Raw genomic sequence first — 20,681 nt, forward strand, 5'->3', positions numbered from 1 at the left:
CGGTGGTAGGCGATGTACGACTCATCGACAACGAGGTGTTCTTGCTGATTTCAGGCTATTTTTTTAGTACTAGGCGACGTACCCATCGACAATGAGGTGTTCGTGTTGATTTAGTTAATCTCAAGATATATCGTCCGATTCTTCCGGAGAGGCGATATATCGGCCGATTCTTTCAAAGATGTGCTAGGTGTAGATTGTGCGTATTGTGCTACCCATCAACAGCGAGACGTTCGTGCTAACTTCGTTAATATCAGAATATGTCGGTTTAATCTTTTGGAGAGTTTCATAGGTAGGGTGTGCATGCGTGTTCATATGCGTGAACGTGCGCGTGTTATTTTGACGCCCTTTTGTACTATTTGTACAGCCGTCGAGCGCGCATAGCATAGCAGCTCTTCCCCCACGTCAACCGGGTTCGGGCGCGGCCTCCCCATCCCCGCGAACCCGACAAGGCGGCCACACCACCACACAGCGCACGACGCTCCAACCTCCAAGAGTCCAGGCCTCTCCAGCTCAGAAGCCTCGTGGTGCGGGCCGGCTCATTCCGGGTGGTTCGAGCCTTCGGGCACGTACGGCGCACGACGGGATTCCCGTCGAACCCGACATGACCACACACCGCACTACTCCCTCCGTCCTAAAAAAAGATAAACCCTGATTTCCGTGTCCAACGTTTGACCGTTCGTCTTATTTAAAAAATTAAAAAGATAAGTCACGCATAAAGTATTAATCATGTTTTATCATCTAACAATAATAAAAATACTAATTATAAAAAAATTTCATATAAAACGAACAATCAAACGTACACAGGAACCACGGTTTGCATTGACGGAGGGAGTACACGGGTACACGGGCACGATCCGTACGGCCGCGTCTCCTCGCCTTCCTCTCACGCTCGCACCCACCCACCCACCCACCCTTCTCACTTTGCTCAGCTCCACTCCACTCCACGCCTCCACCCACCCACTCCGCCGAAGCTTCCAGACCCCGAGGGTTAGGGTACGCATGGCGGCGGCGGCGGCGGCGGAGGCCGCGATCCGGCGTGGGCTGCTTGTCTCCGGGGCCGTCAGCGTAGCGGCGGCGCTCGGCGCGCTGTGGCTGGCCTGCGCCCTCAGGATCGCCAGCGCCGTCAACCACTGCCTCGCGGTGAAGGCGGCGGGCGTCTCCGTCTGGGCCGACGCCAGGTGCGACGCCACGATCGAGCTCGCCGCTCCCGCCGACGTCGTCCTGCTCATCCTCAACGCCGTGGCCGCGCGCCGGGAGGCCAAGGCCGAAGCGGAGGCCGACGCGCAGATCCGCGAGGTACTAATCTAGTTGTGTTAAGCTAGCAATCAGCCGGCGGATTTACCCCCTGTTGCTTCGATTCCCCCCGTGTTCTGGCTAGATCTACGCGTAATCTGATTGATTTTTTTTACTCTCGTACACTACGTGGTGGTAGGCTGCGGGTGCAGCTGCACGCAACGTCGTTCCTGATCCCGGCGACCTGCAGCAGCCGCTGGTTACCCTCGCACTACCGGCTTCGACTCCGAGTCCGAGACCGGAGCGCCTCCGCCTGCGTGGTTCCGATGCAGTACTCATGTTCGTCGTCGCCTTCATCTACGTGTGCTGTGCCGTTCTCATCGTCGTGGGCGAGCTGCTCCCAGTGGTCGGCGATCTCATCCCCGTGGACTGCCAGCGCCAGTGCCAGGTGCAGCGGCGGTGCCTTGCTTGGTTCTTCAAGAACATCGGCTACCTGTGGCTGGCTGTTGGTCATTGCTGCCTCATTATTCCTTACGCCGTGCTCAGGCTGAGGAGGCTCGCCAGGAAGAAGGTTGCCAGCTTCTTCGTGTCGGTGCCATGCATGGTACACCCTCAAAGGTATAACTATAACCATATGCTGTTTGTACATGTTGCCATGTTGGATGATCGTGTGTTAATCTTGTCTAGTGTGCATGGACTTCTTTATTTAGTACTCTACGTGCTTCATTTATTATCAAAAGTGCATTTAGTTATTGCAGATTGCAACTTTGTGTGTTGCCTGGAATATTAATGGCATTTGTTTGGGTTTACTTATGTCATGTATGTGGTTCTCACTTGAAAAGAATTGACTGGTTACTATGGCAATTAGTAATGCTTTTTTTTCACAGCTGGTTCATATACATATATTCTTAGTCGATCTTGAACTACTCCATATTCGTCACCAGCAATCATGGTTATAGTGGAACTCTATTAGCAGTTTAGCGCTTCCAAATTTCCAATTGAATGCTTGGTTCATGCTAGATGAGATCAAAGCTAGCTATTCCTTGTGCTAGATGTAAGTGCTACCTGGGTGTTTCATCTGCCTGCCCTAGTGTCCTTTTCTTATGAAAATGTTTTCTTCCATAGCTGATTATCGTGAAGTTTACCAGCTGTAGTGAACTTTTGCATTCTCATGATAAAGCTAGATTAATTTCAATTGTTTTGACCCGTGAATTGAATAACTGTGTTGTGTCTTTTCCTATTTCCAATCATTTTAATTTGGATTGATCCATAAGGCTTGAGTCATGAGTCTTATCATTCACTACGCTAAAATACCGTACCCAATTGTTTAAAGAGTTAATCCACGATTCAAGGACCTCTTTTATTTGAGGCACATGTTTTTTCCTTCTTATTGAAGTGGGGGTATGTTTAATTGTATATGTAGCTAGGTGAATACCGTACAATTAGCCACATTAATATATGTAGTGATCAGTTTCAACTAGATTGTTTAATTGTTTTCATGGTCAACTACACTAATAATACTAGCTTAATTACCACACATTCAATATGATGCTGATTGTTTGCTGTGTAAATATTTGTGGCCTATTTTTTTGTGCGAGTATGATTTTTCATGTTTCCTTCTGCTGCTAAATGATGGGTGATGTAGATTATGCATAACATACTTTGTTCTTGTGATATTGCTGTTTTATGTTGAAATATTGTGTAGCAGTCAGGTGAATGTGTTGCTAGGACTCTTGTAGGATCTTTTTCCCCCATAGATACAGTTCATGTTTAAGTAATGATGCACCACTGACAACGTTGTCTTTTGGAATTTGCAGGTATAAGGAACATGATCTTTTTTAAACTGGGGATTCTTAGGGAAATGGCTATTGGACTACAGCATACTGAAACATGTTTTGAACTATCTCAAATATTCGAGGCTGCAACTCACAAGTTAATTACTGAACTGTGCTAGGGTCGTTGTAGGATATGGCTAGCTGTGTATAATGCTCACGTTTTTTTTTTGGATAGATTGGTTTTGCAAATCCAGCGGACAATTATGTTGCAAAGTACGTACATCATGTTCTGGTACTGGAGCTAAATGTTGCGGTGTGTTTGAATTTACTGTGTAGCTTGGTATGATTCATGCTGCAGCTGTCAGCGTTTTCTTGGGATGTTCTGATTTGCTATGCATGATAATGGTTGCTTGCAGTGTTGGATGTATGGTTACAGCCTTATACTGAACTAATTAGACCTAACAAATGTCCCAAATCATTATCTAAAAAAAACAAATGTCCCAAATTACACAATGTGCTGTGTCAAGTAGCAGTATGGGACATGTGGTGATCTTATATACTGCTCCATACCAGTTCCCCTGTTTTCCAGGATTAGTGCTGATCTGTTGGTTGGACTAAAAACTATCCACCTTTTTATCTTCAAATAAAGTGAGCAAGAGGATATTATCATGAGTGCTTGATGTTATGTGGTGTTCTCGTGTGTGACAATATTAGAGGAATATATTAGCTCAACCGGTTCTATTGGCGGATCCTGAGACTGAGAGGCTGCTAGGTTCTTAATAAAAGTCTTCTCCCTTCATCTTAAAATAAGTTTATTTTTTTTCATTTTTGTTGACAAGGGGACCCCGCGTCGCCTTCGAGAGGCAGCTCAGGCGGCCGCTAACGCTTCGCGCCTTGCTTTGCCCAAGTCCTGCCCCCTGCCTAAGTAGACTGCTAGTTTCCGTGTGGTCACAATGACGGTGGCGGCGGGGCATCTTTTCTCCTCCCAACGGCATTTTCCTGGCGCTCGTGGTAGAGACGGAGATGAGCCGTGGTGGAGGCGATGAAGATGAGCCATGGTAGAGTCCATGGCACCTCCTAGCCATCAACGGTGGTGGTGGTGGCGGTGGCGAAGTCTAGCGCGTCAACAACGCATTTCGTGCCATCGGAGGGGAGGGTGGGTGGCTGGATCCGGCGCCTCCTAGCCCCCCTCCCTCCCCCCTCCTCCCCTTCTCCGTTGTGTGCAAGCGATGATAGCTAAACATCTATGCCCCTCCGACAGAGGGGTGTTGGTACGACTGCTTGGTCTTGTTGGCGCCGCGACGAGGAGGCGCACGGAGGGCGATCGACGTGCAATGGAGTTGTTGATGACGGCCAGCAACAATAACGGTAGCTGAACATCGACGCCCCTCCCTTATAGGGGTGGTTGGTGCAACAGCTTGGTGGTGGTGGTGCTACGGTGAGGAGGCGTGCGAAGGCTAGTCGGCGTGCTGTGGAGATACTGACCAAAGGGCATCGACACGACACTAACAAGAGCAAAAGGCCCCCCGTGGCATCTTGAGGCAGGCGAGGGCTACCTAGCGGAGGGGCACCGGTAGGATGGAGTTCGTGTGTTGGCAGAGATCGGTTGGTGGGAGGCGATGGGGGCTACGGCGTTTTTAGGGGGTGGAGGGGGGCAAAGGCGAAAGCCTTAGTCTAGAGGTTTCCTCCAACTCTGAGTCGGCAATGGCAATGCCTTTGGGTGTCGTGATCTTCCTTGGGGGCATTGTTGACACGTCCCCCTCTCTTTTCCTAGCGGGAACCTCCACATGAATTGGACGGACGACAGCGGCGCTTTCACCGTCGTTTTTAAGGAGATATTGTTTATGCCCTTTATTGTCTTCAATTGGTGTGGTCTTTGCCCAAACTCTTGGAAGTCGTCATCGGGTTCGCACAAGGGATGAGTGGATCTTCTTCTCTCTCGCCCTCTTCCTTGGCAAACCCTTCTCCATGGGGGCCCATGTAGGATCAAGGAGGCCGACTAGAGGGGGGGTGAATAGGCGGTTTCAAAACTTTTGGCTAAAACCGGGTTTTGTATGCGGAAGCGTAAATCAAAACGGTTTTGCACAATTCAAAACATAAATCAACTAGTCTCAAGTAAGTGCACAAAGAAGCTAGCCTATGTTAAGGTTTGCAAGCCTAGGGTGATAATAGCACAAATAAGCTCTACTATGTAAACTTGCTCAAATGTAAATGCAACAAATAAATGGGACAAGAGACGAGGGATTTTTCACCGAGGTTCGGAAACTCGCCGGTTTCCTAATCCCCGTTGAGGCGAGCCCAACTCCACCGCTCAACCACGAAGCCACCGCACGCCCCATTTGTCAAGGGGTGGGCAAGGTGGGAGCCGACCCACGAAGAGGACTACCCAAGCCTCAATCACTAGGGTAGTTCTTCCTTCACTCCGAAGGTGGTGAACTCCAAACCACTCACAACCAGCGCCAGGCCTCCTCCACAATCTCCTCGGAGAGGTCACCGGGCAACACCTCCACAAGCCGTCTAGGAGGCGGCAACCTCCAACAGTAACAAGTCTAGGATGCTTGCCGAGGATGATCAAGTACCACACTAGCTATAACAATGAAGCAATGCACTTGGATTGGCTTAACTCACTCTCTAACACCTCACTAGATAAACTAAGTGCACAAGGGTGTGAGAGCTCTTGCAAGGGTTCAAGATAATTCAATGGAGTGCCAAAACCTTACCCTTGCTGCTGGGGAGTGGGTATATATACCCCAACCACCAAAACTTGCCGTTGGAGTCGAAATCCCCAACTTTGTGCTCTGCCGGTCAGACCGCCATAGAGTGGCCGGTCAGACCGAACTACTTTGTAACGGCTAGACCGTTACAGGGCAATCATTGAGCCCACTCAACCTGGCCGGTCTGACCGCAGTGTAGTGGTCGGTCAGACCGTCCACGGCTCGGTCAGACCGCCATCGGCTCGGTCTGACCAGTTGCGGCTCTGGCGGCTCTGTATCGCCACCAAAAACCAGACCAGTGCAACAGACCAGTAGGGCCGGTCAGACCGGCCTTACCACGCCGGTCAGACCGGCTAACAGCCCTAGTTAGACCGACCTAAGGCCCACGGTCAGACCGCAGGTCACTTTTCAACACAACCAACCGTTAGTAAAACGACAATATCTCTTGTCTCGGATCTTGGAATTTGGCGTTCTTGGACTCTATGGAAAGCTTATTCAAAGGGCTATCCAACCCATGAACAATCCATCCAAGAAACACAACTTTTCTCAGGGAGAAATGGCTCACACTCCAAAGGATACTCCACCGGACATAACCACATGAAGCTACCCAAACCTATAGGATGTGCCCACTTCTCTCTTTGTTTGGGACTTGATAAAACTCACCACACTTGGCTAGACAAGCCCACAAAATGCACCTATATGCATATGAACTAATATGGCACAAGATCATCCGCATGCTCGCTTCATAGACCCCTCTTGATAGTACGGCACCTATCTAGTAAATCCGGTCTACACTAAACACCAAGACCGGGAAAAAGACTAAGAAAACATTCTTAGCTCCACTATACCTTTGCCTTGCGCCATCCAACTTGGGGTCAATGCTTGAGCTAACATCAAAACTTGTGACCATTCGGTTGAACCATGTTTATGCCGAGGTCTTTGCCATCCTATGTTAAGACTTTATTCTCATCACAAGCTTGACTTCATTCTTGCCAACATGACGATGTCCTTGGCTTGGTGACCATTAACCCATGGTGTCATTCATTAGCCTCATCGCAATTAGATCTATTCCTTTGCACGGCTCAAAGGAAAACATTAGTCCCAACAAATCGGTTGGCATCCTCCACTTGGTGACCAACCGGTTGCATATGAAAGATATGGATATGTTTGTTGAGTATTCATTAACATCATAAGTGTCATATACTCGTATGCAAGCTCAAGTGCAAAGATCCGATATATATAATAGGTGAACAACATGAATCTAAAACATGCACAATAAATGTATAGGATTTGCTCCCACTAAGTATATGCATACAAAGAAATATACAAGAGAGACAAGTGTATGCATAAGTAAAGAAGAACCAATGGGGGTTTATTCTATACACATAGAGAAGGCATATGTAGTAATGATGAAGATAAACAAACAAACACATACCTTCATGATCTCCATGTTCTCAATGTAAAGGAGACTAAATAAGATAAGACTCAAGTAAACATTAGTCTCACACTTATATAACAATAACATGGAAATCATATATATGAACATATCAAAAAGTAGGAGATAAGAAGTGATACATATCGCTTTATCTCCATGAATTTTATCCTTGTCATGATTAAGGTCCATCACCAAAGAATGCATATCTACCACATCTCATTATCGGGAAATAACCTTGTTGAAAACTTATGTAAAAGAGAGGTTAATCCCATAAACATCGGTTTATCATCTATCACCAAAGCATTTGGTGATTGTCTTTTTTTTCTTTTTTTTTCTGATTTTAGTCTTCAAGAGTTGTAATTTTGTATTTTTTTTTTCTGTAATATCAACATGAAACTCGCACCATCTGGTGCCGTTTATTTAAAAAAGTTGCATTAGAGTTTATAAAAGTAAGGGACAAATGTATTAGAAGTAGATAAAGTAGGGGGACAAGTGCATTGGAAGTAAATAAAATAGGGAGTGAGTGTATTGAGATTTGATAAAGTGAAGGGTCTTTTTTTTATGTATTGATATGTGTGGGATGGGTGAAAAATAAATTTGTTTTGAGATGGAGAAAGTATTAAAATTTATATGGTATTGCCTGGATTAACAATAGTATTTTCACAGTATAGCTATAGGTGATTTGCCCGGTGTCTAAATTTTGAAGAGGCTTGGCCAACTCATTCATATAAACATCATGCTATATTCTCTCAACTGATTTCATTGACGAAATCTGTTGAGAAACACAGTACAAACGTAAACTTTCACAACACTTGTACACTCGCTCCTATGAACGGATGCACATATACCTTACCTATATGAGCATCTTCGAAATACTAAATCGACATACCTTGAGATTGACGAAGTCATCACGAACGTCTCACTGCTGACGGGTATATCGTCTAGCACTAGAAGAATAAAATAACCATAAATACGAACACCTATATAAAATATATGACTTAAATTCGGGTGGCGGTTTTCACCACAAGAAATCTAACCACACTCACTTTTCATAGACGATATAGGCTGCCATTGGTTCGGACTCAAGAAGTCAAATTATTTTAAACATTTTTAACTGAGAATAGATAAACTCACCAAATTCTTAAATATTTTTTGAACAGTCAATATTTTTTTTAACTTCTTTAGTACTAATCCAGTAGGAGTATTTCCTATTGTGAACAAGTACAACTATCGGGTGCACCGTCCCGTCGTCCACGTAGAAGATCAGCAGTGGAACTCCCACCTCGACCGGGTTCGGACACACACGCCTCCGATCCCGTGGAACCCGACACCGTCACGCACCGCACTACACGGCTCCACCTCCATCCGGCTCAAAAGCCTCGCACTCCCTCCTCGCCTTCTTTCTTGTCACGCTCTCTCCCACCCACCCACACCCACTCTCCTCTCCACCGCACTCCGAAGCTTCTAGACCCTAGGGCCTAGGGTTCCGCATGGCCGGCATGGCGGCGGCGGAGGCGAAGGAGGTGGCTGAGGCCGTGGCGAAGGAGGCGGCGCGGCAGGCGGTCGAGGCGATAGCGGCGGTGAATGCCGCGACCGATGCGGCGGCCGAGGCGGTGGCGGTGGGTAAGGCGGTGGCCGAGGCGATGGAGGTAGCGAAGGCCGCGTTCGAGGCGGCGATGAAGAAGGTGGCCGAGGCGCTGGCGGTGGCGAACGAGGTGATGGCGAAGGCGGCGCTCGAGGCGGCGGCGACGGAGGCGGCGGCGAAGGAGGTGGCCGAGGCGGTGGCGGTGCTGAAGGCGGTGCTCGAGGCGGCGGCGATGGAGGAGGCCGAGGCAGCGGCGGTGGCTAAGGCGGCGGCCGAGGCGGCTGAGGCGGTGGCGGTGGCGAAGGTCGCGGTCGAGGCGGCGGCGAAGGAGGCGGCCACGGCGGTGGCGGTGGCGAAGACCGCGTTCGAGGCGGCGGCCGCGAAGGGGGTGGCGGTAGCGAAGGCGTTGGCGAAGGAAGCGGCCGAGGTGGTGGCGATGGCGAAGGACCTGGTCGAGGCGGCGGCGAAGGAGGCGGCCGAGGCGGTGGCGGTGGCTAAGGCGGTGGCCGAGGCGGCTGAGGCGGTGGCGGTGCCGAAGGCGGCGCTCGAGGCGTCGATGGCGGTGGCGAAGGACCTGGCCGAGGCGGCAGCCAAGTGGGCGGCCGAGGCGAAGGCTGCCGCCGAGGCAGCGGCGGAAGCGAAGGCGGCCGCCGAGGCAGCAGCGGTGGCCAATGCTGTAGCCAAGGCGGCGGCCGAGGCGGCAGCCGTGGCGGATGCAGCAGCCAAGGCGGCGGCGGCGGCAGCGGCTGAGGACTCCGCTGCGGCGACGCGGACCCAGCTTGGGCGGCTCGCCTTGGTGGTGGTGGGCTTCGCGTTCGCGCTCGGCGCGGTGTGGCTGGCCAGCGCGTTCAGGATCGCCAGCGCCGTGGACCACTGCCTCGCGGTGAAGGTCCACTGGTTGGCCGACCCCATGTGCCGCGACACGGTGGTGTTCGCGGCTCCCCTGGCCGTCGCCTCGCTGATCCTCATGGCCGCGGCCGTGCACCGACAGGTCAAGGCCGAGGCGGAGGCCGGCGCCCAGATCCGCGAGGTATTAAGTACTCCTCCATAGCTAGTGAACTTGCATTCACCCGGCGAAATTTGATTAGTTGCTTCGATTTATCCACAGCATTTGCTTCTGTGCGTTGTCTGATCCACGAAATTTGATCGATTTTGCTCTCGTGATGGTAGGCTGCTGGTGTAACCCACGACGTCCTCCCTGATCCCGAGCTGCAGCCGCCACTGCCGCCGCCACCGCAGCCGGCGGTTGCGCTGGCCTCTGGACTAGAGCGGCGCCTCCTCCTGTGTGGTTCAGATGAAGTAGTCATGCTCACCATCATCTCCATTTATCTATGCTGTGTCACCTTCATTCTTGTGGGTATGCTGCTCCGAATGTTTGGCGCTCTCTTCCTTGTGTACTACCCAGGTGATGAGCTCGAGATTGCTCTTCTCATGGGGGTTGGTTCAGGATTCAAGAACGTTGGCTACTTGTGGCTGGCTGTGGGGCATTTCTTTCTCATCATTCCTTACGCTGTGCTCAGGCTGAGGAGGTTCCTCAACCAGTTCGTGTCGATCTTCGTGATGCACGTTGCCAACAGAGGTAACTAATGTTGTTATGCTGTTTGTACGTGTGTTGCCATGTTGGGGTGCTCATGCATTTGTTAACTTTGTCTAGTGTGCATGGCCATCTTTAATACTCCCTCCATCTACTTTTGATATTTATTTCATCTTGACACACAGACCAATGGATAAGTAATTCTATTTATCATCCATTTAAACATGTTACTAGTCATTCCTCGTAAACAAACGATTCATTAATATTTACATTTCTCGATGCCCATGTAGCCATTCTTGTGTGGAAGAATGGAGAGTCACGCATTAAATCCGAGGAAATCATTAAGATGATAGGTTGTTGGATTGAAATATGCCTATCAAAAATAAATTTTTCAGATTTGGAAATATAACTATCAAAAGTAGATGGATGAAGTACTTCATTTCATTTAATATCAAAAGGGCATTTATTTGGGTTCTATACGTTATATGTGGATGTTGTGTTCCCTAGCATAGAATTGAATGGTAACTATAGTGATTGATGCTAATTTCTCACAACTGGTATGGTCAATTCCAAGTCTTCCACCGTTTGATTGTTTGCTAGCCCTTTCTTGAGCTAAATGTAGTATAACTCTCTTAGTCACCAGCTATCATGGTTACCGTGGAACTCCATTAGCACAATTGGATGACACATCTGGTTATCTTATTGTGCTGGATTGTGAGTACCAATTAATTGTTTCAATTACCTGGCTCTTTGTCGAGATAATACTTTCCTCCATATATAGCTTAGTAAACTTGGTCATTCTCATGCCGAAAAGCTTTGTTTCATTTTCAAGTATTTTGTCCTTGTGCCTTTTCGCTCGTCCCAATCTGTTTTATTTCAATTAATCCAAGGTTTGAGTCATGAATCTTCTAATTTGCCAAGCTAATATATTCTATCCAACTATTGGAAGAGCTAACCCATAAAGCAAGGACCTTTTTTTTATTTGATGATTTACATGCTTGTTTTCTTCTTATATATTAAAATCTAGTCATATTTCATTGTATACGTAGCCACATCAATGTAGGGAGTCAATTTCAAGTAGCTACTAGTGACAGTAGCTTAGCTCACATTCAACAACATGGTGTTGCCGATGCTGATTGCTTTTTGGCTAATATTTGTATCTAGGTAGGAGTATATGTTGTGCAAGGACTACATTTCTTATCGCGTGTATCCCATTGCTAAATGCCGTGTTTTGTAGATTATGTTGAGCTTGAGCATGCTTTGTTCTTGTGATATTCGTCTGTTCCCTTACAGGGGAATCAGGACAATTGAAATATGACTGTTGAGCAGTCAAATACTCAAATGGTTGAAATTCACCTTTTTTTCTACCCAGTTTGTTGCACAGCTACCACTCTAGCAGGGTGTTTTTTCAGATACCGTTCTGTTTAAATAACGATGACCTCTCATAATGCTGGCTTTTTGGATACGCAGGATCAAGCCCAGTTTTGAACCAGTGAATTTGAGTGAGAGGGAGATTTGACACTACAACATACAGATACATATTTTGGACTATCGCAAAAATTCAAGTATTCAAGGTTGCAGCTCAGAAGTTAATTTACTCGATTGTGCTAGGGTCGTCGTAGCCTCGTAGGATATGACTAGCTTTATATGATGCTCACGTTTTGATAGACTTGTTTGTGAATTCTTCGGGCAAGTATGTCCTAACGTACCTCTACTAGTCCTGATACTGAATGCATGAATGTAGCAATGTTCTTGAATCTAGTACTACTATGTAGGCATATAGCTCAAGCTCCGTAAGATTCGTGCTGCGGCTGTCAGCATTTTCTTGGGATGCTCTGTTTTGCTGTGCATAAATCCCTCGTTATAATGCTTGCTCTTGTCGGATATATATGGTTATGGCCTTCATAATTGGCGTATTATTATTAGAGATGTTGCAAATTAACTACTGCGTGATGTGCTAGGCGGCAGTATTGGATCAGCGGCAGTATCGGATCGCTGATCTAAATGCTGCCGCATTCCAGTTTGTCAGGCTTCTGGTATGCCGAATTGGATTATCGTTGCAATGCCGAAACAAATGAAAACTACTCCGTACTTGATATTAGAGTATCTAAAAAATTGCCACAATTTTAAGTGATTTAGATGTAATTTTGAAGTGTAACTAGACTGTAATCGTATTGTATTGTAATTACGATATAACTTATATAAAACTTATATTCAACTTAATTATTTTGGTTGGTTAATACTGGGATATTACGTGTGATAAATTTCTTTCTAGCAATTTTTCCATTCATGCTTAAATATTGAGGTGATCATCTGAATGTTTTGGGAGAAAAAAACTTACGAAAGTTTTTTTAACAGTTCGGTATACGTGTCTATCTTATCCGGCATCCACTGTCAGGTCATTCTGAGTAGCTGCCGATGCTGCCATCGCCACTGCCTCCTCCTCGCGGATTCCCCCGCGTACTGTGCCTGCGCCAAGAGCAACTGCACGATAGCCGTCGCCTTCCTGGCCATGCTGGGCATGGCCGTGTGCGCGGAGGTCAAGGCCGACGCGGAGGAAGAAGCCCAGATCATCCGCGTGGTAGTAGCAAGCAGCCAGAGCCGCCATTTGTCATTTGTGTGTGTTGTAGCTAAGTAGTAGATCTGTGCGCGAGAGAATCTGATTGGCTTTTTTTTTTTGTTCCTCTCGTGTGTTGTTGGTAGGCTGCGGGTTTATGCCGCCCCGACGTCGCCCTGCCCGCCGGACCAGACCACCTCGGCCGCCGTGGTTGCGATGCAGCAGTCGTGTTCTTCATCAGCGCTATGTACCCGTACTGCGTCGCATTCATTCTGATGGGTAAGCTTCTTCGAACGATTGGCGTTTTCGGCCGTGTCCCAGGTGGTGGTGGTGATGAGGGGATTACTCGTCTCATGAACCTTGGTTCGGACTTCGAGAACATGGGCTACCTGTGGCTGGCTCTCGGGCATTTCTTTCTTGTCGCTCCTTACGCGGCGCTCAGACTGAGGAGGTTTATCAAGGAGGAGGAGGTTTGCAAAGCTTCTTCCTGTCGGCGTGATGCATGTTTCCATCGGAGGTAACTAGATTAATTGATACAGTATATGTGATGACTACTTGTTGCCATGTTGGATGCTAATGTGTGTTAATGTGGGGAGTGGATTCTAATCCCTCGATACCTTTTTCTTCTAAATTCAATGCAAATAGTTATAGAAGAATTAAAAAAAACAATGTAGAGTATAGTGACATATAATACTCCACCAAAAATTAAATCCAAATTCGTCCTACAAGTTGAGAAAAGAAAAGGACAAATTTGGGTATAAATAGTACCACTACTATTCATACCCGAATTTGTATTTTTTATATCTTAATATGTGAGTTGAGTTTGGATCAAAATTTTTGTGAAGTGGTATATATATGTTATATGAACGTTGTCAAATTTTTTTCAAAATTTTTCATAATTATTTAGATGGTTTTTAGACAAACGAGAGGACGTCCCCTCGAGGGTTTATAATAGTTACCCTTAATGTGTGCGTTGCCTTAATTCATTGTTATCAGAAGTGCATTTGATTATTGTCTTTTGCCTGGAATGGCACTTATTTGGATTCAGTACTAATTAAGTCATATACATATACATATATATATATATATATATATGTATATGTATATATATATATATATATATATATATATATATATATATATATATATATATATATATATATGTATATGTATATGTATATATATATATGTATATACATATACATATACATATAATATATAATATATATATGTATATATATATGTATATATATATATATATTATATATTATATGTATATGTATATGTATATGTATGTGTGTATACATACATACATATATATATATATATATATATATATATATATATATATATATATATATATATATATATATATATATGTTTGTTCACTAGCATATGATCGGTAATTTATTGGTTGTTTGCTACCCCTGTTTTGAGTTAGATGTTTAACACTCTTTCTCCCTGGCTGCCATGTATGGTTATATATCCTGGAACTCAATTAGCTCATCCAGTTGGACGCTTAATTGGTTCCTGTGAGATAAGATCATCATGTATAGCTTAGCTATTAATTGTGCTAAATTGTGAGTAATACTCAGTTAAGAAAATGTTTTTCTTCCATAGCTGGTTACCATGCATGAAGTTGAGCAGCTGTAGTGAACTTGGCCATTCTCATGCTATTTTTTTTTTAATCGAACATGCTCATGCTAAAAAAACTTGGTTTCATTTCTAAGTATTTTGACCAGGAACACCTTGTGCCTTTTTTTTTTTGCTAGTTCCAGTCTATTTTATTTCGATTGATCCAAGGTTTCAGTCCTGAATCTTCTCATGTACCACTATTAGTGATACTGTCTTCATGGACAACTATTTAACGTCACTAACTTAGCACAAATTCAACAACATGATGTCGATGCTGATTTTTTTTTTTGCTGGGTAATATCTGTAGCTAGGTACTTGATGCAAGTACCATGGTTTCTCATTGTTCCTATTCCTTTGCTAAATGCCGTGCGATGTTGATTATGTTGGGCATGCTTTTCTCTTGTGATATTCTTGTACTCTCCCTTCTGTGAGAATCAAGATAGTTGAAATATGAGGTCAGGTGAATGATTGAAATTTACCTTCTTACTACCCACTGCGTTGCACTGTTGCCAGAACTCTAGCAGGTTCTTTTTTTTTTAAGATACAATTCATGTTTAAATAATGGTGCACCACTCACAATGCTGGCATTTTGGATTTGCAGGTACTTTCCCTTTTTGAACTGGGGATCCTGAACTTGACTTAGTAGGGTAGTACTTTAGTGAATGCAAACCTTTTGTTGAAGGCATCTGGACCTTTTTGTTCAAGCCTCTGCCACTATGTATATGAAGAATTCTGTGCTGTTAGAAGCAAATTAATTAGTTGTCCTTTTAATATCTCTAATGTTCTAGACTATTGGATATAAGCATATGTAGCTTAGTAATGGCAGACTTAATCAGTACTAGTTGAATGTAGACTTGGTCAATCGACAATCATGGAAACATTGGACCAGAATCTGTGAATTTCTAGAGTTGGGATCATGATAGCAACTGTCAGCATGTTTGGAAACATTGGTCTATCATGGTGTTTTATGTTATCTCACATAATCTGGTGATATGTGATGTGTATGGTTCTGACTGTTATGTGGTGTTAGATGTGAATTTGTATAGCAACTTTCAGCATTTTCTTGGGATGTTCTATTTTGCTATGCATGAATCGTTCATTATCAGTTTATAATTGTTGCTTGCAGTGCTGTTGGATGTAAGGTAATCTCTGGTCGAACTATAATGATCCCAAATCTGTTGCGCTATTAATTAGTTCTTTTACTGGCTGACTGACCCTATCAAGTGACTGGTTCAGAGATTCAGCCTTGGGCTTCATTTTGGGACCGTGGTATAAGCAATTGATCGGTTATATTGAACTCATCAGAGCATCCAAATTAACCACAGCAACACGAAGAAAATTTCTGTGGGCAGGAGGCGACTCCATCTCAGGAGGAAAATGCACTAGGAGAGAGTTTGCAGGCCAAAAGATCTGGGAGGATTGGGTGTCATGGACCTACAACGCTTTGCCACTGCGCTACGGCTCAAATGGCTCTAGTATGAGTGGGTAGCACCCGAGAAACGTTGGACAAGCACAGCCGTCCCATGCAGCAATCTTGACAGAGAACTCTTTGCAGCAGCAACAAGCCAACAACCATAACAGTCAGAAGTGGCAAAACTGCACGTTTTTGGAGCTCGAAGTGGCGGGGAAATCAAACTCCTCAAAGGATTGCACCCTAGATATCGACATCCTACGTATCACTGAGGCGGAGCACCTACAACAACTCGTCTGACTTTGGTCCATGATCAGAAGAATGAACCCCCTAAATGAGGAGCGAGACACGGAGCACCTACAACAACTCGCCCGACTTTGGTCCATGATCAGAAGAATGAACCCCCTAAACAAGGAGCGAGACAGTATTCGCTAGAATCTCACAGCAAATGGGGAGTACTAGGTGAAATCGGCATACAAGCTACAATTCCTGGGTCCTGGGGTGCAGCGGGAACAACTATTAACCAATCCATCTGGGAAGCGTGGGCGCCTCCAAAATGCAAATTCTTCTCATGGCTCGTCGTCCAAAATAGAATATGGACATCGGATAGGCTGGAGCAAAGAGGTTGGTAGAATAAAAAAGTTAGCCCATTGTGTTGCACGATCGATGAATCCACAATTCACCTCATGGCAAAATGCATGGTCACAAAGAGAATCTAGGCAGAAATTCAAAGGTGGACCAGCATTGGCCTACAATTGGATAAGTGGGATGACTGTTCCAGTAGAGCATTGGCGGAACCTTGTGTTGGGATCCCCTAATAACCGCCGACGCCCACTCCGAACCTTGGTGATCCTAGTATCTTGGGAACTTTGGTGTGAGTGCAATGCAAAAATCTTCCCCCCAAAAGCATCAATGCTGGCCATAAAACAACACTGCCACGGCGATCTGTCTGAGCGTGGTAGCGTTATTTGGTCACGCCGGCCTGTTATTTGGCCACGCCACCCTCGCTGGTATATCATGATAAAATTGTCACATCCACTGTGTGTGGCGTGTCAGTATTGTTTTACCACCCAAACGGGTTTACGTTCTGAAATTAAGTTTTGAAAGGATCTATTTAAAAAAATTAAAAATAAAAAAAGTTCAAAAGAAATTCTCCCTTGGCCATCTCTCTTGTGGGGCTAGCAAAATATCCTCGGAACCGGGTCCGGGCGCAGTCAACCGCGTATCCGCTGCCCGCCCGCCGCGCCACCAAATCCGCTCCGCTCTCCGCGGTCACCGCATCGCGTCGCGCCGCGCGCGCGCGGCGAGAGCGGGGAGACAGACAGAGACAGGAGGAGGCCAATGGGGTCTAGGGTTGCCGCGGAGGAGGCCGACGCCGCGGCGGCGGCGCTGCTGACGCTCCAGGAACTTGCTGCGGCGGCGAGGCGCATGGAGCGTGTGCGCGTGGTCCCCATGGAGGTCGAGGCGCCCGCAGCGAGACCTCCGCATCCGCGTCCGCGTCCGCCGCCGTCGCGGGTCCAGAGGCTGGTGGCAGCGCTGCGTGGCCGCTACTCGCGGGGCGTGGATGCCGTGCTCTACGGCTTCATCGGCGCGGTCTGGGTGGCCCTCGTCGCCGGGTGCGTCCCCATGGCCGTCAGCCGCTGGGTGGGCGTCCATGGCCACGCCGTGGCGGTGGTCGGCGGGGCTGTGTCGTGGGTCTCCGTGCGCGCCATGGGGGTGCTTGCCCCGGCCTTCGTCCCGCTGTTTGTGCTGCGCGGGATGGACCGTGGACGCGCCCAGGTCGTCGAGGTCCGCGACGAGGTATTGCCGCGAGAGTCCCATTTCTAATCTACTCTCAGTTATTTTGCTGTGTGCTGTTTTAGATCTAGGAATTTCGGGACAAAACCTCTAATTCTTGAGGAAGTGATTACAGAGCTATGTGATGTTTTAGAAATTCTGAGTAGAGTTGCCTGATGATGCTTGAAATGAGACCTTGATGTAATATACGGGTGGGGTTTGCTGTGCCACCACAATCTAGGGTCTGGTTGGAAAAGCTAGCAGAAATTCCAGAGTATTAATTTTGCTCTAATTGCACAGAAATTCCAGCTGTTTGATCATCCCTTGTACTTGCAATGATGATTTATTCACACTCTGTCAGGCAAAATTCATGCCATGTTTTTATGTGAGTTCATATAATAGTGTTGGCATACTTCAAAAATAATTTTGCAGAGTGAGCGGGCATGAAGTATTGAAAACAACATTTTTGCAACAAGCAAACAGATGTGTGCCTGAATAACACAGATGTCCTAGACCCATCTATGGTTGGACTACAAAATTAACATAAGAAGCACAAATGATTATCGTAGTAGAAGCGTTAAGTAACTTGAGTTTACTTGTAGACCTTTCTGATATGTATATCAGGTATAATATGTCATTATATACCTATTAACTGTGGAACAGCCTCTTTTCTAAAATTCTTCATTATTACTGAAGTTTCTGTGCCATGTGCATCTTTTCACATAGTTGTAGTCCGCAAGAGTGCAAGGGACTTAAGTCAGCTATTTCACCTTTTTATTTTAGTGAAATATGAATTAGCCATCCGTAACCTATTTATCAAGTCATGCTCATCTACCTTTTGAACGATTTGCATGTAATGGCATAACAGCTGGAGAACTCCAATGTTGCTAGAGAGAACCCACCAACTGATGGAATCAATCCTGAAAACAATGGAGCATGGCGTCAACTAGCTAAACAAGCCAATTCTGTTGCCAAAGTAATCTGCATAGTCTTCTTTCTGGTCATCCTTACTGGCCTGCTGATAAAACATCTTGCACCAGTAAAAAGATCTGAACTGTGGGCTGGTGGATCTATACTTGTTGAAATTGGATTCTGTGTATGTTCTGCTCTATCAAGCATGATCATCCTTCCAAAGCTGGTATTTGAAATGAGGAGGATGGGGGTGCTGTGACTGTGTAATATTGCCCTCTTCAGGTATTCCCTCTTCACATTGCAAGCTGTTATCACTTGACTCATCTCTGATTTTGTTTTGTTTGTGATGATATTTTTTCATCATTATTTATCGTTTGTTATCGCTCGGTTCAGTGTTTTCCATACTCCATTTAGTCTTGTGCTAGTGAATCATTTTGAAATCTGCCTGGCTCAAAATCTCAAATGGGGCCTTCTGTTATCATGTAGTAGATATTTAGCTCTTCTACTGCTCTCATAGCTTCATAGGTGCAGCTAATCTGTAAAGGTTTAATGCACTTCATACATCCAAGCTAATCTAAAGATAACTAGTAGTACAACATCTGATAGATTAATTTGCTTTGTTTTTGCAACGTTATGATTTCCTTTTGTTTGTGAGATACCCTTTTATTGTACATTGCTACCCTTCCCCTGTCATGAATGGAGTTTCTTTATTGTACAACCCACCGATATTATTGACATAAGGCAGCTAAAATTCACTAAACTGCTTGTGGCACATATACGATAGCTTTGAACTATGGAATAAGAATTTGTTGAGACAATTTATCCCAATTCATGCCTGTATTGCTGTATACCAGTACATCCATCCATTGTGTACCAATGTGGCACTTCTCTATTCAGCAAAAGGGGAAACCGTTGGTAAGATTTTTCATGTAGATATGTAGGTGGGAATCAACTTAGTGTTACCAAATTACCATAAGTGTAGCTAATTTTTTTTTGGAAGTTTCTGGTTATTACCCTACAATTAATTTGTTTGAAGTAATATGTTGCCCATTATTCCAATATTTTATTGAGTATTCAGAGATAAGACTTCATTTTTCACGTTTTTCTTAATGTGCTCACAATTGTATATTGTTGTCTTAGTTGCAGAGAAGAAATTGTATTGCCAATTTTAGCTGTTTGTTACATGGTGGAAATGCACGTGCTATAAATAGAACATGTTGTGTTTGGTTATATTGTTTCTTAAGTTAGATTCCATTTGCTTCTTTCTCAAATGTGTCTGTCAGTAATTCGTGCAAATTTTTGTACTGTGTAGATTACAAAGTAGACTCTGGGGACTTTTTTTTTTGGTTACGGTCAGAATTAATTGAGTACATTTCTCTTCATTATGGAACATCAGCCATGAGCTGACTGGTTTCTGATGTTACATTCATATAGCCATTCAGTGAACTAATTAAAATGGTTCAGAATTTATCATAAGCATAAGGCAATTTATGATACTGTACTTGATGCAATGCATTGACATCATTCGACAGTTTTACTCCTGTCCTGTCTAGAAAAGCTATTGACAATTTGACGTTCTCCTTCATGGGCATTTCAGTTTTTCGGACACGTGGCTGTTTTCTGTGGCTGCCTGACTGGAGATTTGATCTGGCTGTGCCGGGTGAGAACTGAGAATTGCGAAGGCGCAGCTGGTCTGTTGCAGCAAACCTCAAAGAACCTCTGTTACAAGAGTGAATGGGTGGTGATGAGTGATGGTTTCTTTAATTGGTCCTCCAAAGACGGATGACAGATGACAGCTGAGTAACCTGACAATGTTTACACGGTAACTGAAAACAGGAGGTGTTTTGCTATATAATCTACCTTACTGCCTGCCTAACCCTAGATCGATCGATACGAGACTTCTGGTATATATGCACTGCCTTTTGGTGGTTTGAGACTATCTGTTCATCTATTTCCATGCCATGTAGTGCTACGAGCTTTGTTAGGCTCAGCCTCTCTGTTAATTCGTCTGTTCCTTCAAGCTGAACTGTGTTAAGTCTGTGACTCTGCAAGTTTTCCCTGTAACGAAGTGTTCCACTACTGGGAGGGGTAGATGTGCAAATTTGATGTTTCAA

At 45.4% G+C, this 20,681-nt stretch overlaps 4 protein-coding genes across 6 annotated transcripts; all 4 read left to right on the forward strand.

Annotated features, from left to right (window-relative positions):
* Positions 1–909: 909 nt before the first annotated feature.
* LOC4345586 (uncharacterized) lies at positions 910–3,386 on the forward strand. Its single transcript, XM_015794108.3, has 3 exons — positions 910–1,296; positions 1,433–1,851; positions 3,051–3,386. Exons 1-3 carry the CDS (start codon positions 1,000–1,002, stop codon positions 3,073–3,075), a joined length of 741 nt encoding a protein of 246 aa, XP_015649594.1. The 5' UTR covers positions 910–999; the 3' UTR covers positions 3,076–3,386.
* A 5,108-nt stretch (positions 3,387–8,494) lies between these two features.
* On the forward strand, positions 8,495–12,145 carry LOC112939869 (uncharacterized). 3 transcript variants are annotated; one of them, XR_010734296.1, is made up of 4 exons: positions 8,495–9,772; positions 9,913–10,147; positions 10,263–10,321; positions 11,747–12,145. XR_010734296.1 is itself a non-coding variant. In XM_026027464.2 (4 exons), exons 1-4 carry the CDS (start codon positions 8,648–8,650, stop codon positions 11,770–11,772), a joined length of 1,470 nt encoding a protein of 489 aa, XP_025883249.2. In that variant the 5' UTR covers positions 8,496–8,647; the 3' UTR covers positions 11,773–12,145. The 3 variants fall into 3 exon arrangements, 2 of the variants coding, with proteins under 2 accessions (XP_025883249.2, XP_066159404.1); XM_026027464.2 differs by having other exon boundaries at positions 8,496–9,772; positions 9,913–10,099; positions 10,190–10,321; XM_066303307.1 differs by having other exon boundaries at positions 8,498–9,772; positions 9,913–10,321.
* A 529-nt stretch (positions 12,146–12,674) lies between these two features.
* Positions 12,675–15,426, forward strand: LOC136351306 (uncharacterized). The gene is made up of 3 exons (XM_066303308.1): positions 12,675–12,857; positions 12,980–13,350; positions 15,070–15,426. Exons 1-3 carry the CDS (start codon positions 12,789–12,791, stop codon positions 15,098–15,100), a joined length of 471 nt encoding a protein of 156 aa, XP_066159405.1. The 5' UTR covers positions 12,675–12,788; the 3' UTR covers positions 15,101–15,426.
* Positions 15,427–17,173: 1,747 nt separating this feature from the next.
* Positions 17,174–20,583, forward strand: LOC112936192 (uncharacterized). The gene is made up of 3 exons (XM_026019983.2): positions 17,174–17,679; positions 18,524–18,849; positions 20,165–20,583. Exons 1-2 carry the CDS (start codon positions 17,221–17,223, stop codon positions 18,824–18,826), a joined length of 762 nt encoding a protein of 253 aa, XP_025875768.1. The 5' UTR covers positions 17,174–17,220; the 3' UTR covers positions 18,827–18,849; positions 20,165–20,583.
* Positions 20,584–20,681: the final 98 nt, after the last annotated feature.

The sequence above is a fragment of the Oryza sativa genome, chromosome 8, assembly GCF_034140825.1.
Source record: "Oryza sativa Japonica Group chromosome 8, ASM3414082v1".
NCBI lineage: Eukaryota > Viridiplantae > Streptophyta > Magnoliopsida > Poales > Poaceae > Oryza > Oryza sativa.